This window comes from Schistocerca gregaria, chromosome 3 (assembly GCF_023897955.1).
Source record: "Schistocerca gregaria isolate iqSchGreg1 chromosome 3, iqSchGreg1.2, whole genome shotgun sequence".
Taxonomy (NCBI): Eukaryota; Metazoa; Arthropoda; class Insecta; order Orthoptera; family Acrididae; genus Schistocerca; species Schistocerca gregaria.
The window spans coordinates 330,444,709-330,462,323 of record NC_064922.1 but is presented as its reverse complement, the minus strand read 5'-3'; the positions used below and the strand labels follow the sequence as shown (position 1 = coordinate 330,462,323).

Sequence of the window (17,615 nt, the reverse complement as noted above, 5' to 3'; positions counted from 1 at the left end):
TTTATAGTTACGCCCTTTTGCAAGTAACCCACCATAATTACCTCTTCTGCATTCCACAAGATTAATGCCATCACCTTACTGGCTGATTTTTGCACCTGGAATTTTTTTGGGTTAGAGAATGAAGGATGTTTCGTTTGTTGTGACTGTTGTTTTGTCTCAGGATGAAAGTAGGACACCCACGTTTCGCCCATTGTCACATGCCGTGCCAGAAAGCTGTCTTCATACACTTCAAATTGGCGGACGATTTTTTCACAATACTGCACATAACCGCATCTCTGATCTGCATTAAAGTCTTTTGGGATCCACTGAGATGAAACTATCTGCATTCCCAAAATATTTACAACAATGTCCTGAGAACACCCTTGTGAGATTCCAAACATGACTTCAATGTGCTGCAACATTATTCAACGATCTTGCAAAATTGTATTATGAATTGTAGTCAGTGTTTTATCAGTGGCAACAGCGGCAAGCCTTCTGTTAATTGGCGCATCTTTCACACTTGAAGTTGGACATCCAGTTTCTGACACTTGCATAAGATGGAGCACTGTCCTTAAGTGTATTCCGCACATCTCTGCAATGTCTTTGGGTGTCTTTCCTTTCAAATGAAGATATTCAATCACAGCAAGGTTCTCGATATTGGCCATTTTGCTTACACTATGATATACAACACATCCTAGTGCAAAACTAGCAAAGCTTAAGCTGCAAAGCCTGACTTGCATACCCACAAATGGTCACCATAAAAGTATGTGGTGGTGTTTGTGTGAGACATTACAGTAACTATCTAGGGCTGAAAACTTTTCAACCACCCCTAAATTTATGTGTGAGGTGTATGACCAAAAAATTCCTTAACGTATATACATCAGCCACACCTGACACCAAATTTTACTGTTGACACCCATTTCACTATGATTCCATCTTGTTATATGTGGGCTTTCCATTATTTAGAACAAGTGCAACCTGGTTTCTTGTTGTAGTCACTATTAAATGCACTACCTTGGGTGCCTAGCTCAGAGACACGTGCAAGCATTGCCACTCGTTCTGCCACCTACAGAAGCAATGGCCATTTGGCCTCTGTGGGGGTTTTACAAGTGGGACCCACATGCTGGCACTTTTCCTGACCTGAAAGTGGTAACTTGGAGTCAGGAGTGTCTGAACACATTAGATTTTACAAACATCATGTTTGCTCTTCCACAGCTGAGATGAGCATGCTGGTATACCTGCCAAGAGGTCTTGCCTGAATCTTTACTCCTTATGATAGGATTTATAACAAATATACAGCCCAGTCATGACAAGAGGAAGGATGGCATCCTCTGAAAATTGTTCTTAAAAGTTGTGTATCTAATGCCATACTTTCATTCAATGTGATCAGCAACACAATACTAACAAATTTACTTATGGGTTGTTGCAAATAAGCAGCAGTTGGAGGTGAGGATGTCAAAAAGAAAACTGGACCAGAACTAGATGGTTGTATACAGCTTGAGGCTTAATTTGGCTTCCTGGGAGTATACCACCATCTGAGGTAGACATAGTTATCAGTCAGGAATATACCTGAGAAATGGTTTCTTGAATTTCTGCTTCAGTTGATGGTGATCTCGACTGATCCACACCATTACGGATGCTTTGATTTTACGTCTCTCTTATGGTTTGATGAGGACCCAGAAGAAAAGGAAGTTGTCTGCTGGTAGAATTTTCCTTTTCTTGCTAGTTTAGTAAAATGTACCATATACTGTTTGAATTTCTTTTAAGGAAAGGCGATGAGGCTGACATAAGATCCTGCAGTACTGAAAAGTACACTGAAAAAATTGAAATATTTTCTATTAAGATAGACTATTTAAATATTAAAAACTTAAAATGAGATCAAATGTGCAGCACTGTATTCTATAATCACTAATTATAGAGTAGTATGTAGCACATATCAATCTGCGAAATCTAGATCCACAACTGTGAAGTTTGTATCACATAAGAAAAGGTCTGAAACCTTTAAAGTGAATAAGAAATTCAGATCTTTCTACAATGCTCAATGATCTCACTTATAAATGCTTAAAATTTTGGACACTGTGATATGTAAATTTTAGCTACACAATGTGTGGATAAGTGTTGACAGGATAATGGTGAGAACAGAAGTCAGAAACCAGATCACTTAGCAGTGTAAATACACTTGAAAGCCTGAGCTTTAGGAGCTAAGAACATGTCAACTCATGCACCAACTAGTTTTATTAGTGGGCCTGTATTGTTAATGTAGAATAGAAATGGTGAAAATTTAACAGTGTAGTTATTGAATAACTGATTTAGTTTATCTGATTACAATTTTTTATTTGTGTTATCAATTACTGTAATAATTTACTCTTGCTTCCATTTATAGTTTTGATAGTTTTTATCATATTACTGGTGTTACTTTTCATTAACACTCTCTGTCACCATTCTTTTTATTTTGATTATAGTACTGTTGCCTATAATTATTTTTGTTCTTAGCAAGACTTGTTTTCTTGCCTCCAATTTCCTTACCACATGACTACTGTAAAACCGGCTGATCTTGGTAGTGACATCTCCCTTCCCTTCCATTCCTACCGGCTCCAGCCTGTCCTGCTTCCATCTTCCACAACCTTTTTAATTTTTTTATATTTTTTTTTTAACTGGACAGGTGGGTGGGAATTGAGAGACAGCCAGATGTCATACCTGCCAGCAATATCCTCGTACCTGCTACAACTAAACATACAACAATCCTTGTCACGGTATTCAATTAGATTCAACTTTTCTTGACGAACTCTGAGATGTACAGTAATACCTCGTCTTATGCTGCCCTTTTTATGCAAATCTAGAGTTATGCGATTCATCTGTTTGAGCACTGAGCTCTGCTATTCCCCCTCTCTGCTCAGTGTACAGCTTATGACGGGTTCGGATGTGTTTCATGTATAATTGTTTCATCTATGGGACCTGACATGACTGATAGATTTTAACTATGTCATCCAACAAAGCAGAATTGATTCATTTGCATCAAACAAGAAAAGAAAATCACTATTTATGAAATGTAAACTTTTGATAACAAACAAAAATTAAAATTTATGAATCGACAAAGTAGTTGACCTACCTTAATCAAAAGCCAGAACAATTGTAGAAGGTAAATAAAAAATTCTTGAAGCTGTGAAAAATGTATAATCTCTGGATTCAGGTATCATCCATAAACATCATGGTATTATCACTCAGATGGTAAACATGTTAAAATTATGGTGTGATCATTAAGTAAGAGAGAAAAATTATCCTGTTGATCAGAATATGGTGTGTTCTCAAGCAAAGCTGATTTTTGAGAGGTTGAAAGAAGTAGCTGGAGAGGCAACCAAAGATAAAATGTTTAGGGCTAGTAAGAGTTGGTTTAGCCAATTCAAATGTAGTTGTAATTGGGATAGCATCACAGAAAATGGAGAGGTGGCAAACCCTGATAAAGAGACTGCATCAAACCTATCCATAGATAAACTCAGGGCAATGATAGAAGATGTGGCTTCTACCACCCAAATCATACTCAATGTAGGTGAAAGTGGTATGTCCTGGGAGAAGATGGCTGAAACATTTACTGCACATGAAGAGAAAATCTCTTCAGGTTTCAAAGCTGCCAACGATCGACCTACAGTGACGGTTGGCGCAAATGCAGCTGGTGATTGTTAATTAACAATTCTTTTAGTTTATCACACACAAAATTGCATCTAAATCTGGGTTGCTTGTGATTTGGAAGTCAAATGCTGAAGCTTGGGTGGCAGCTTCCCTTTTTGAGTACTCATTTGGTCATACTTGAAACAGAAAATTATTGGCAAAACAAGTCCCATTTACAGTGATGCTATTAATCGACAACACACCAGGTCAGCCTCCTGTTACTCTAATTAATTTTGAGCCATGCGTGGAAATTGTATTTCTGCCACCCTATACAATACCCACAAAAGCTTACTACACGAGATGATTATTTGTGCATCTACATGAAGCTATGAGACAAAACAACATGCTCTCTGTTAAAGACTTTTGGCAACAATTCAACATTTTAGAAGCCTTGAGACTAACTGGACAACCTTGGAATTAAATTAAACAAAAATCTTTAACTGGCACCTAGAAAAAGCTGTGTCCAGTCTTCTTCACCATTGAAGTCCATGTCGAATCAGCACCAGATCCGTATCAAATTGACAATGTGACTGAAGAAAAGGCCAAACTTGCTTGACAATTAAAATTGAAAAAGGGTTACAGATTTCTGAAAAAATAAGACTCCAAACAACTGCACACTTTTGCTACCAAACAAGAAATAAAAAAAATTTGTTTCCGTGGCACAAGAAAATTTTGCATGAAAAGAAAAAACTATTAGATTTTATGAAGCCTTCTATGTTGCACTGAATAATACTGTACTGTAATACAATTTGTTGTACATTTTATTAAACATTTTTCTTCTAAAGTACATGGGTTCTTTAGTCTGTGGCAGGAAATGAACATAGTTTGTATGTAGAGTCTGTTAAGTAATATCATGATCAGTAGAAAAATGTCTCTTACAACATCCTAAAACAAATGCATACATCATTTATGAACAAAAGAAAAATGCAATTACAGTTAATGTACATCTAATCACCTGCAGCGACAATAATTGCTTGGCATCTCCAAGCAATGCTTAGAACCAAGTTTTTCGTGTATTCATGTGGAAGATATCTCCAGCTGCAATGAATTTGTGTTGACAGCTGTTTCAAAGTGAATTTTGCTTAGCTTGAAACAGTGTTAAGAATGTTTTCCCCAAAAAAGGTTAATAATTATTTTTTTCCACTTTTGGACTCACTTTACTGATTGAGTCATGTTTTTCAAAGTCATCTACGTTCTTAACCAATTTATATATAGTGTGTTACTCACTTTTGTAAAAATGACTTTGGTTTCCCCATACATTTAGATGCCACAGTATGACTCATTTTCGGACCTTTCAGATGGCTATAGAGAAACACAGCCTCAAAATGCAACATATAAACTACACTTATGTCTCTTCTTGTGTTTCTCAGTCAAGAATTCAAAGTAAACTAATGCTTTGTGGAAATTGGAAGAAGAACGAAGATTACCCACTGTTGAGCTGCAAAAGAACCAAGGTGATATTTTTTATCACCTGTGTGTAATGCTGACAATGCTCTTGCTTAACAAAGGTACTTATATACAAAATGGGATCCTGACTTACGCGAATTTTATTCGCATGGTTATCACTCGGCCTTACCTATCTCATAAATCTGGGGTATTACTGTATTTCAAAATACAGACATCCATTTAATACTTCTACTGGGGATCTGACTGAAGCTAAGCATACTCTACAGTTCTGTAAACATAGACCGCAATGTCCTAAGACACCATGGAAGTGATGGACAAGATCAAATCCCACACGGAGTATAATTATTTTTAGTTTGCCTTTAACTTAGTCTTCATGTCTCAATGATGTGAAGACTCACCAGAAATGACAAGTGGTTTGGATTCCACGTTAAGATGTAGGTTCCTTTTCCCTGGTTGGATAACCGGGATACATTAGGGACACACATGTTACCAAAGTGGCATCCAATTGACATACATGCACCAGGCCACTGAGCCACACGAAATTATTATTATGACCATGGAAGTACCACATAAGGGATTGGAGTAGTGGCATAAATATGTTGTATCTTATTACTGACTGTGCTACACACATCCAATAGCAATGAAGACAAATGAGTTGAATATATGTTCACAGATGAAAAATTCTTTAACAAAAAGTGCCTAATATGTGTGCTCTACAGACCTCTGAAAGTAAGAGGCATTTGGAATCTGGCCTTTTAAGAGGAGCATATAATTAATGTCAGTGATACTAACATAAATTTTCTGTTCTTCTGCTGTAAAATTCAAGTGTACAGTTTTGTCTTCAAATGTAACACTATTTCAGCTTGCACCTACCTATAATGCAGTCAAAAGTCACACTTTCATGCATATATTTGCAACAAAATCCTCAAACAGGGTAGTTTGTACCCCTCAAATATCCGAACCTGAAATATCTGCTCATGACATCATTTTCCTTGTGTACTCTCTAAAATATCCAAGAAAGAAACCACAACATGTACAGATTAAAAGCACAGCAATGTATCTGAACTTGCAACATTGGCACAAGAAATAGTTTTGGAGACTGTTTCCATTCAATTTCTGGACATAAAAGATAAATATAATTGATTTACTAGCAAACTAACTTGACTACACAATAAACATGATCCACCAAAGGCCAGAAAACGGAAGAGGAAACCTGCATCTTGCTTAACAGATGAGCTAAAACAGCTCATGAATCTGAGAGACTTATAAATGACATTCTACCCTTAAAAATCAAGTTGTTTAGAATCAGAAGGGGAACAGGCTCAATCAGAGAGGAATGATAACTCAGGCATTCCAAAATATTAATCTACAAGAGGCAGACCAGATGTGCCATGTAAAAACCTGTGTGACCTAAGTACAGGCAAAGTACACAGTGCAATTGATCCCACTGCCCCAGTCAAGGAATTAAACCAGTACTTTACTTTAGTAACAACTATCACTGTACCGCAAACAAAACATGCATTTATTGACTATTTCATGGAGGTAAATGACAGCAATCACAACAAATTATATGTGTTGAAAAGTCCATCATGCATTTTGGATCAGCATCTCAGGTACAGGCTGGCATCACAGTCCAAATGATTAAGCTTATTATTTACTCCACTACTGCTCATATCTTTCCTAGACCTTAAGATTCTTGTCTGCACAATATGGCAGAAACACTTGTTCCCATGAGAGCAAAATCTTTTCTGTCAAGCGCTATCAGCCATCTTCTATAAATCCCTTTCATTATCAGCAGCCTGACCCTGGAATGATCTCCGTTATTATATCAGCGAACTAAATACCATATTGTGATTCAAAAGATAACCTCTATTCTGCATGCATTCCTTTACAATTAAGTACCTTAGCAGATATTCCTCATTTTTCAAACCGTCTAGCTAGTGCATACGAATTTCTCTCCCTCAGATCTCATTTTATCATAAAATCTCACTTTTGTACACTTATTTTATCATCTACTGTTGTTACTGTTAGTTAACAGATGAGCTAAAACAGCTCGTGAATCTGAGAGACACTGCACATCGGACTTATAAATTATATTCTGCCATCAAAAATCAAATTGTTACATTCAGCATCACTAATCCTTGTTACTAGTTGGTAGTCACTACTATTATTCAAAATGGCACTAGATAAATGCAAATCATCTTTCAAAAAATTTTCAATTCTATTTAATTTCATTACAACAAATCATATTAAAATATTATTTTTTTTAAGTATGGTTATTACATGTAAAAACCTAAGCTGATTTAAATGGTCCTCAAGGTCCTCATTTGATCAGGTTACACAAATAAATAAGTAAAACAATAAAAACAAATAATATATACATGCACTATTGTATACAGAGAAAATAATTATCTAATATAAATATTGTTGTTATAGTAAACAACAATATCTGGTAGAGCCGAACTCAGATGGAGAGGTGCTGAGTCAAGAAAGAAGAGATGGGAACTGAATCTGTGAATGAGCCAAGAGCACAGGGATCATGGCATCTCCTGAGTTCCCTTGTGATCCACTTAGTGAAAGCAGGAAGAAGTAAGGAGAGAAGACCGGCTGGCGGTAGTCTGATCACCTGCTCTCTGCGAATCAGTTTCTTGCTGCTCGCTCGCTCTTTATTGAGCTGCTGAGTGCTACTTACTCCGTCACTCATAATGAACTGCTCAGACGACTGGTACAGTAGCTCTTGACAACTGCAGCTTGTGCAATTCACACGATCACTGATAATATATTCTGAGTGCAATGCTACTTCAAAGTGTAAGCACTACGAGAAAACAGTACTCAACAACTCACTCCAAAATATGTAAATGTTTATTGGGCTTTGGAAATTTGAGATTTTCTTTTCAAATAAAAAGTGGAAATATAAGGCGGAAAAGTATTTTCTGTGTTAATACAGCATTTGAAGAATTGATCTTCATCCACACCCTTATTTTTTTCAAGACCGACAAAAGCTTCACACATTAGTAACATATGGAAATCTGTGCATGATCTAGAGAGCTTTTTTTTGCAGCTTGGGAAACATTTCCTTCAGCTTGCTGTTTGGGGTGCCGTCACAGCAGCCTGCTATTAAATCTTTGTTCTGATCACTGAGAGTAGAGAGAGATCTCAGATCAGATAAGCTACTGCTCCTTTTCCCAATTCACTGATTGCTCATTCCTTAGATGGTTCTAGCTCACTGAATCAGTTCAGGAGCAGATCGCTCTTCTCTTGTGTCCATTGTACTGGGTGGGATTCTTAAATTGTTTTGAACACATAAGTTATGTTTCTGTCTAGTTTTCCCCACATGAAGGAAACCACGGATACAAATGCTCTTGAAGACCTGTCAAAATACTACAAAATGAAACAGCTTAAACAAAACCCATCAAAGACACAAGTGTGTCGTTTACATCTGAGAAATGGTGAAACCATCCACAAGTTAAAGATAGAATGGTCAGAGATTAAATTCGAACACTGTGACACTCTATAATACATAGGAATAACAGTTGACAGATCTCTGATGTTCCAAAAACAATGTATGAATTGCAAATCAAAAACCTCCACCAGGAACAACCTACTGAGAAAACTGGCTAGATAATAGTGAGGCAGTCATGTTGAAGCCATCTGAACTTCTGCAATGGCATTATGCTACTCTGCTGCAGTGTATAACTGTATAAGTCAGCATATGCCAAACAGGTGGATATTGCCCTAAACGACACATGCTGGATTATAACAGGCTGCTTGTAGTCAACTCCAGTCGAATGGCTCTGCCAACTACCAGGAATTGCACCACCTCCTGTTCGAAAAGAAATAGCAGCAAATAGGGAAAGAATGAAACTGGAGCAGGAAAATACGCATCCCACACATGGGCAACAACCCTGCCCACAATGAATAAGATCACAGTAAAATTTACTCAGAAAACCGGAAAAACTAATAACCACTGATGAAGAAGCCAGGCTGCAATTATGGGGGGGCTGAGACACCCCCTCTCCCTCCCCCTCCCCTGGACTGGAAAAGATTTTTAGAACCTTTACCCCTTGGTCATAATTAGAATTGGCCAATCTGGAAGTCTTTGAATAGACTGAGGTCAGGAGTGGACAGATCAAGGGTTAACATTGTAAAATGGGGATACACTGAAGAAAATAAAACCCAATGTGACTGCAGGGAAGAAGAGGTCGTTCAACACACGCTTCAGTGTCGACTGTGTCCAGCCACCTGCACAGAAGATGACCTTCACCAGGCAACAGAAAATGCACTGGAAGTGGCCAAATTTTTGTCAAAGATTATATAAACTGTGTTGACCTCTCAACAATTGTATAAACTGTGTTTTATGTATGTTTATGACTTATAATGATAATTAGGATATAACTTAAGAGATTGATTGTTTCTCAGTGTCAAACTAACATTCATACTAGCTACACTTCTTTTATTTATTTACTTCTCTTGGCCACTTCCATTTTCCTCCTTTGTAATTATTTCCCCCTTCCTTTCATCCTGTTTATATTCCTACAGCTCTTATAATCCAATATACTCCTTTGTGATCCTTAAGAATGGATAATTTTCCACTAAGATAAACAGTAGCTGACTTACCTGCAGATGTTGCCGTTCTCTTTCAAATTGTGCAGTAGCTTGCTCACGTTCTCTCAGTACAGCTAGCTCCCTGGCTTCCAGATGTGCTCTCTCTTGCTGTAATGCAAAACGTGCATCGTCTGAATCAACCTTCTGCTGGGACAGTTGCTGCTCTAATTGTGAGATTAGGCCAAGTAGTCGCTTCTGCTCCGCCTCAGCTGCTTTTTGCTGTTTCTCCAAGATGACACGTGTGGCTGATATAAAGACATTAAACTGTCACAATTAATTGGGGATCATCTTTGAATGAATTATATATACTCACAAATAGATTATCCATTTTACAGCATCCTTTTTATTTCTGTCATACAAAAATTTAATTATCTACGCAAGAATGTAGTCACTGTAAATAAAGTCAACAAGTGACCATTTTCATGAATAACTAAGGGTATGGTTTTTAATTGCGCAACTAATAATCAAAATAATAATAATAATAATTTAATTAATTTTTAATTAATATCAGTTCCAGCACAATTTTTACCTTATCTTTATGTTCTTCTACGTGTTACTCTTTATTGCTTGCATCACCATTATCTCCTAACCCTAATACAGAAACAAAAGTTCACCACCTCCTTCAGGTTACAGTTAAATCATTGAAAAAGACATGGGGATAATCAAGAGTAGGAAATACAGCAGTAAATCTAGCTACTCGCAAGGGGGGGGGGGGGGGGGGAGACTGCATTCATATGGAAGAAGAAGACTTCACACAACAATTAACAAACCAGAGGTGTTCAAAGCACTTTTGTTTATTTGCCAATACTAGGGAGTTAACAAATTGCCCGTGCTAGGGAGTTAACAAGGTCAGTGGATTTGTCTTGTTGGATCGAGCAGGAAACTCTTGTAATCATTTTTGTTGTTCAGAAGTTCCATTGCGATTTTTATGGGACAAAGGTAAATCTTATAATGGACCATAAACCAGTTTGTGCTTTGTTTGGCACTAAAAACAAGTTGCCTGTAAAACAGGACACTATAACTCAGACAAAATAGGTACTCTATTTACTACCAACCAATAGCCCTGCATATAATGAGGATATCTACTCAATGTTAATCTCCACTTCAGTTCCACACAATCAATGAGATTTATCAATGATGTAGAACTTCAACAGACTTTGGACACTTTTCCAGTTACAGCCATGGAGGTGGTAACAGCTACACAAGATGATCCTCTTCACTGCTAAATATCTAGTTTTACACAGCATAGATGTCCTTAGCATTCCCCCCCCCCCCCCCCCCCCCCCCCCAGTCAAATCTCCAAATATATACTTCAATCACATGGCACAGCAGTTGTAGGTGTCACAGGATATGCTACTCTGCACAACAGTGAATGCCAGATAGTGTCACAGAAGTGCTGTGTCCCCGTATGCTATGCAGCGACAAATGAGTCACCATCATAGAAGTTTTCATCTTGACCACCTTTGTGACAGTGGGGAAGTGTCCATATCAGTACTGGCTTTGACTGGTACAGCTGAAAACTTCGTGTGAACATTTAAACTGCAGATACAGATGAAGAAAGTGGAGTCACCTCTCAACAAACAGGACACCCTTACCCACTTTAGGAGTTAGCAATGGAGATTTTCCACAGCCACTTTCTCATGTATTACTGCATCTGATACTCCCAGCACCATACCTATCTGAAGTCCTCACTAAAGAGTTAGCATACCAGTATGGCACACACTTTGAGAGAGCTCCTTGATGGATCGTCTTCTGGAATCAACTTGGCTATACATGCCTGAGTGATGTATGAGGTGGACAGTGATTGGGCCCACTTCACTTGCCACACTAACCAACATCCATTATGGATGCCTGAGATATATTAAGTACCACCACCATCCTGGCACCTCAAAACACACACAAGGAAGTCAAAGGCTACTGTTAGCCTTCTGGCATCAGCCTTAAACACACACACAAAAAAAAAAAAAAAAAAACTGCCAGATCTGCTGGGCTCCAGCACCAGCTGTGGACATGCCACTACCTGATGTAGGGATACAGCTGCTGGCACTTGACGACACTGAAATGGACCCCCCCCCCCCCCCCTAACCACTTTTGACCCTCTTCCCTCATCTACCAGAGAAGCTCCAACACAGACTGACCATTTTGAACCATACCAACTGGTTTAAGTGGAGGGGAGGGAGGGGTGGGGTGGGGGGTGGGGGGGAGGAGAAGGGGATCTACCATTCTGTGAGGATGGCAGTGAGTCAGCTGCCATCTATAAAATAGTGTTAAGTTAAAAGGAAATCTGGCAAGAGGCATTCAGCTATGGGTCATCACTGGAGGAAAAATACTTATTGGAACTATGGAGAAATTGGTCCACAATGACACCGCCAGATAGTGCACTGCTCATATCACATGTGATGATCCTGCGGTACAGAGGACACTGATATAAGTGGTACCGCCTGACAGAAATGGGTTTCGCAGTGGATCAGAAGTTTCTGTGACTTCAACTACAGCACCACTAGGACCCAATTACATTATGATGGCATATGAGTGTGGGTCTCTGGACTGGACTGATTATCTATATGCTGTGGATGAAATTGGCATATGATTATGGATTGGAGAGGAACCTTTAAGACCATGTTTTGTGCTAGCCTGTATTGACCAGTATGCTCTGCTGACTTTGCATTTATTTGTGTATGTGAACTGTTCTTGCTCTGTGTCAATAAATGCTGCACATTGTCAAGAATACTGAGAAAATCTACAGATTTATCACAGATAGTTTACCAGAAGATGACAAGTAAGAAACTTGTCGAATGGCATTTGGAAGAAACATATTACTTGGCTGGTTTCCTACGAAGAATTTATCAAGTAAAATGGAGGCCTGTTGACACTATTGTCCTATTTGGTCAATCAACCACCAGTTTCCTTACCACTAAACAACAGTTGCAGAACTGTCCAATATTGTTCTCCTTAATTGCAATGGACTTGATATTGTAGCAGCAGTGTACACTGGATACAGTAATTAATGATATAGGTTCAAAGTGTGATGCAGGAGTGTTAAATGGGTGGGTCTATGGGCCATCTCCAAGATGCCCAGGGGGGCCTGGATTTTCCCGAGACTGTTTCCTGGCCACTAGCATGCAAGGTGAAAACCTACAGGATGTCCCCAGCCCATGCATGGTATCCTGCTTTGCTGGGCAATCCACGCTCATTGGGGTATTAGTCTGTATCAAGCAGTCATCATAACTTTACCTAGCAGACTCCATGGGTAAAATCTCCTTGATGACAACCACATTAATTTGCATGTGGGTCACCTCCTTCTGGATTTTAATTCTCTTCCTGTTACAGTTGTCATGCCATACTCAGTTTCTAATGGAGGCAATAAAAATTAAAAGATTCCTTTATAAACAAGCATCACACCATACTTAAAAAATAAGAAAGCAGCTACAGCTGCTATAATAATAATAAGGCTACATATAATATAATAATAAGGCTACTGGAGTCATTACTCTTGTGTGGAGCTCTTGTAAGCAACCTGTCATTCCAACATGGCCGTATCTTTCAACATTTTAAGTTATATGCCCACACTGTCGAGTGCAGATGGGTATTATCACTTTGTTGCAGATTATGCACCAGCAGTCTAGGTTAGGATGAGTTTCACAGCATTACTATTAAGTGAAAGTGTGATTTAATAGTGTAAAAAGCGTGCAAATTATTTTAGAAAAGTGCACTCTGATAATACCTTGTGGACAGGAAGGAACTGGTTATAGGACTGCTATATACACACACACACATTAAAGTGGTACTGCCAGGCCAACAGCAGCACAAACTCTGAAATATTGTCTTAATAAGGTCAAATGAAAAAATTTATTCATCCATGTTGGAACTGAATTAGAGACAGTAATATCTGGAGCCTTGAGTAACTAGTGTGGGGCACGCGAGAATTATAATTGCAACAATGGATTACGAAGTAGTCTGCCATGACCACTAATAAAGTAATGTGTATAAAATTGTGTAAAATGTAACTGAGTACTTCGGATGAAGTACTTACAGAATATAAGACTGTTCATAACTCGTGGAATGTTATTTAGCCCATCCTTCAACAGTGTAGTGTATTGACGTCGCATGTGTCTTATGGAAGCAACTTAGCATGTGGCTGCAATGTGAATCCAAAAGTCCACCTCCACATCTACATTTACATTCTGTGAACCAATGAGGTGCATGGCAGAAGGTAAATTCCACTGTACCAACTATTGGGGATTTTCCCCGCTCCATTCACATACGTAGTGCAGGAAAAATGGTTGTTTAAATGCCTCTGCATATCCTGTAAATCTTCTAACCTTATCTTGCGATTCCTATGGGAGTGACATGTAGGAGGTTGTAGTATATTCCTAGAGTCATTATTTAAAGCCAGTTCTTCAAACTTTGACAGCAGACTTTCTCAGGATAGTTTCTGTCTATCTTGAAGAGTCTGCACGCTCACTTGTTTCAACATCTCTGTGGCACTCTCTCATGGATCTAAAGAAACTGTGACCATTTGTACTGCCCTTCTCAGTATACATTCTATATCCCTGTTAGTCCCATTTGTTATAAGTGACAAACCCCTCAGAAACATTCTAGGATTGGTCACATGAGTGATTTGTAGGCATTCTCCTTTGTAGGCTGATTGCATTTCCCTATTATTCTACCAGTAAACCAAAGGCTGCTACCTGCTTTACCCATAACTGAGTCCATGTGATTGTTCCACTTCATGTCTCTACTAAGTGATACGTCCAAGTGTTTGTATAAGGTTACAGATTCCAACTGTTACCCACTAATATTATATTCATTTTTTTCTCTGTTTTGCAAAGTGCATAATTCTTCACTCATTAATGTTTAAAGCAAGCTGCCAATCTTTGCACCACTTTGAAATCTTCTCAATGTCTGACTGAATATCTGTACATCTTCATTTAGACTGAATTTTGTTTGCAGGCAATTGTATCATCCGTAAAAAGTCTGAGAATACTATGAATAATTTCCGCAAGATCATTAATATACAGCAAGGGTCCCAACACGCTTCTCCAGAGTAGACCCAAAGTTACTTCTCCATCTGTCGATGACTCTGCATCCAAGATAACAAGCTGCATCCTCCCTATCAAAAAGTCCTATATGCCATATGACTGTACTTTTGATAATAAGTATAGGAATAATGCTGCATGAAATGTTTTTCAGAAATCGAGAAATATTGTATCTAACTGACTGCCTTGATCCATGGCTTCCACGATGCCATGTAAGAAAAGTGTCAGTTGGGCTTCATATGATCTACATTTTCTAAATCCTTGCTGGTTGACATCAAGGAGGTGATTCTGTCTGAGACACCTCATTATGTTTGAGCAAAGAATATGTTCTAAGATTCTACAACAAATGGATGTCAAGGATACTGGACAGTAGTTTTGTAACTTCTGCTACACCTCTTGTAGGCAGTTGTGAGCTGTGCTTTCTTCTAACATCTAGGCACAATTTTTTGTTCGAACGAATTACGGCAAATGAGCCAATTCAGCTGCAAAATGGGTATAAAATTCAATAGGGATGCAACTGAGCACTGGAAATTTTGTTGAATTTTAATGATTTAAGATGTTTCTCAATGCCACTGACACTAATACCTATTTCACTCATCTTACCAGTGGTATGAGAACCAAGTTGGGGCAATACTACTGCATTTTCCTTTGTAAAGGATTATTTGAAAACAGAATTAAGCACTTCTGCTTCTGCTTTACTACTCTCAACTTCAATTCATCTCATCCAATAGCGACTGAATACTAACTGTGGTGCCACTAATAGTCTCACAGATGAACATAATTTCTTTCAGTTCTGTGAAATATCATTTGACAATACTCTGCTGTGGTAGTCACTGAAGATTTCACACGTTGCTCTCTTGACTGCAGAAAGCATTTTCTTCAAAATGTCTCTATCTATAGTTCTAGGCTTTGTTTTATACCTAGAAAATCACCAACTGTGTTTGAGTGACATTCTAACCCTCTTAAAATTGTGAAGCCCATATACTTTATTTGTGCACAGATAGGAAATGTATAACCACATGAAATTGTAAGTGATTAGAACTTCAAAAGGGTACAATATTCCACAAATATTTCAGAACATTCTGCAACAAAGTGATGACAGACATGGAAACAAACAGCATACCTTGAAGTTCCTTTTCTTTTGCTTCTAGTGCTGCTGTCTTCGCATCCCGTAGGGCAATGCTTTCTCCAGAAAGCTTCTCTCCTATTATCTGAATGTCTTGTGCATTCTGCCCCATTTTTTCCAAAGCAATGTCCAAAACACTGAAAGAAAAGAAGGTTCATAATCATTCTAAGTGACACGAATGTTCCCTGCCTCTTACCTAGATAATTTTTAACCTGATTTTCTTACATGTGCTAATTAAGAAAACAATATTTAAAAAGTAAACAGATGAGACAGAAGCGCTAATGGTGAGTAATGCCTTTCCTTATTTTCTTGAAGTTAATGTTACAAATATAATGAGCTCAATGCCAATAAGTTTTGTATTCATATATATATATATATATATATATATTAAAAACAAAGATTCCAAGACTTACCAAGCGGGAAAGCGCCGGCAGACAGGCACATGAACAAAACACACAAACACACACACAGAATTACGAGCTTTCGCAACTGGCAGTTGCTTCGTCAGGAAAGAGGGAAGGAGAGGGACAAATGAAAGGATGTGGGTTTTAAGGGAGAGGGTAAGGAGTCATTCCAATCCCGGGAGCGGAAAGACTTCCCTTAGGGGAAAAAAAAGGACAGGTGTACACTCGCGCACACACACACACACACACACACACATATCCATCCGCACATACACAGACACAAGCAGACATATTGGCCTTTAAATATGTCTGCTTGTGTCTGTGTATGTGCGGATGGATATGTGTGTGTGTGTGTGTGCGCGAGTGTACACCTGTCCTTTTTTTTCCCCTAAGGGAAGTCTTTCCGCTCCCGGGATTGGAATGACTCCTTACCCTCTCCCTTAAAACCCACATCCTTTCATTTTTCCCTCTCCTTCCCTCTTTCCTGACGAAGCAACTGCCAGTTGTGAAAGCTCGTAATTCTGTGTGTGTGTTTGTGTGTTTTGTTCATGTGCCTGTCTGCCGGCGCTTTCCCGCTTGGTAAGTCTTGGAATCTTTGTTTTTAATATATTTTTCCCATGTGGAAGTTTCTTTCTGTTTTATATATATATATATATATATATATATATATATATATATATATATATATATATATATATTAAAAATAATATATTTTTCCCATGTGGAAGTTTCTTTCTGTTTTATATATATATATATATATATATATATATATATATATATATATATTAAAAATAAAGATTCCAAGACTTACCAAGCGGGAAAGCGCCGGCAGACAGGCACATGAACACAACACACAAACACACACACAAAATTACGAGCTTTCGCAACTGGCAGTTGCTTCGTCAGGAAGGAAGGAAGGAGAGGGAAAAATGAAAGGGTGTGGGTTTTAAGGGAGAGGGTAAGGAGTCATTCCAATCCCGGGAGCGGAAAGACTTCCCTTAGGGGAAAAAAAAGGACAGGTGTACACTCGCACACACACACACATATCCATCCGCACATACACAGACACAAGCAGACATATTTAAATATTTTTTAAATATGTCTGCTTGTGTCTGTGTATGTGCGGATGGATATGTGTGTGTGTGTGCGAGTGTACACCTGTCCTTTTTTTTCCCCTAAGGGAAGTCTTTCCGCTCCCGGGATTGGAATGACTCCTTACCCTCTCCCTTAAAACCCACACCCTTTCATTTTTCCCTCTCCTTCCTTCCTTCCTGACGAAGCAACTGCCAGTTGCGAAAGCTCGTAATTTTGTGTGTGTGTTTGTGTGTTGTGTTCATGTGCCTGTCTGCCGGCGCTTTCCCGCTTGGTAAGTCTTGGAATCTTTATTTT

General features: G+C 38.5%; 1 protein-coding gene across 3 annotated transcripts in view; it reads right to left on the bottom strand.

Moving 5' to 3' along the window:
- LOC126356197 (fas-binding factor 1) overlaps positions 1-17,615 on the bottom strand; it is a 111,426-nt gene that overhangs the window by 47,522 nt on the left and 46,289 nt on the right. For all 3 annotated transcript variants that reach the window (XM_050006983.1, XM_050006984.1, XM_050006985.1), the window contains 2 exons: positions 15,820-15,959; positions 9,670-9,902 (listed from right to left, as the gene is read on the bottom strand). In XM_050006983.1, the coding sequence (XP_049862940.1) occupies positions 9,670-9,902; positions 15,820-15,959 (373 nt within the window). The remainder of the gene's footprint in view (positions 1-9,669; positions 9,903-15,819; positions 15,960-17,615) is intronic.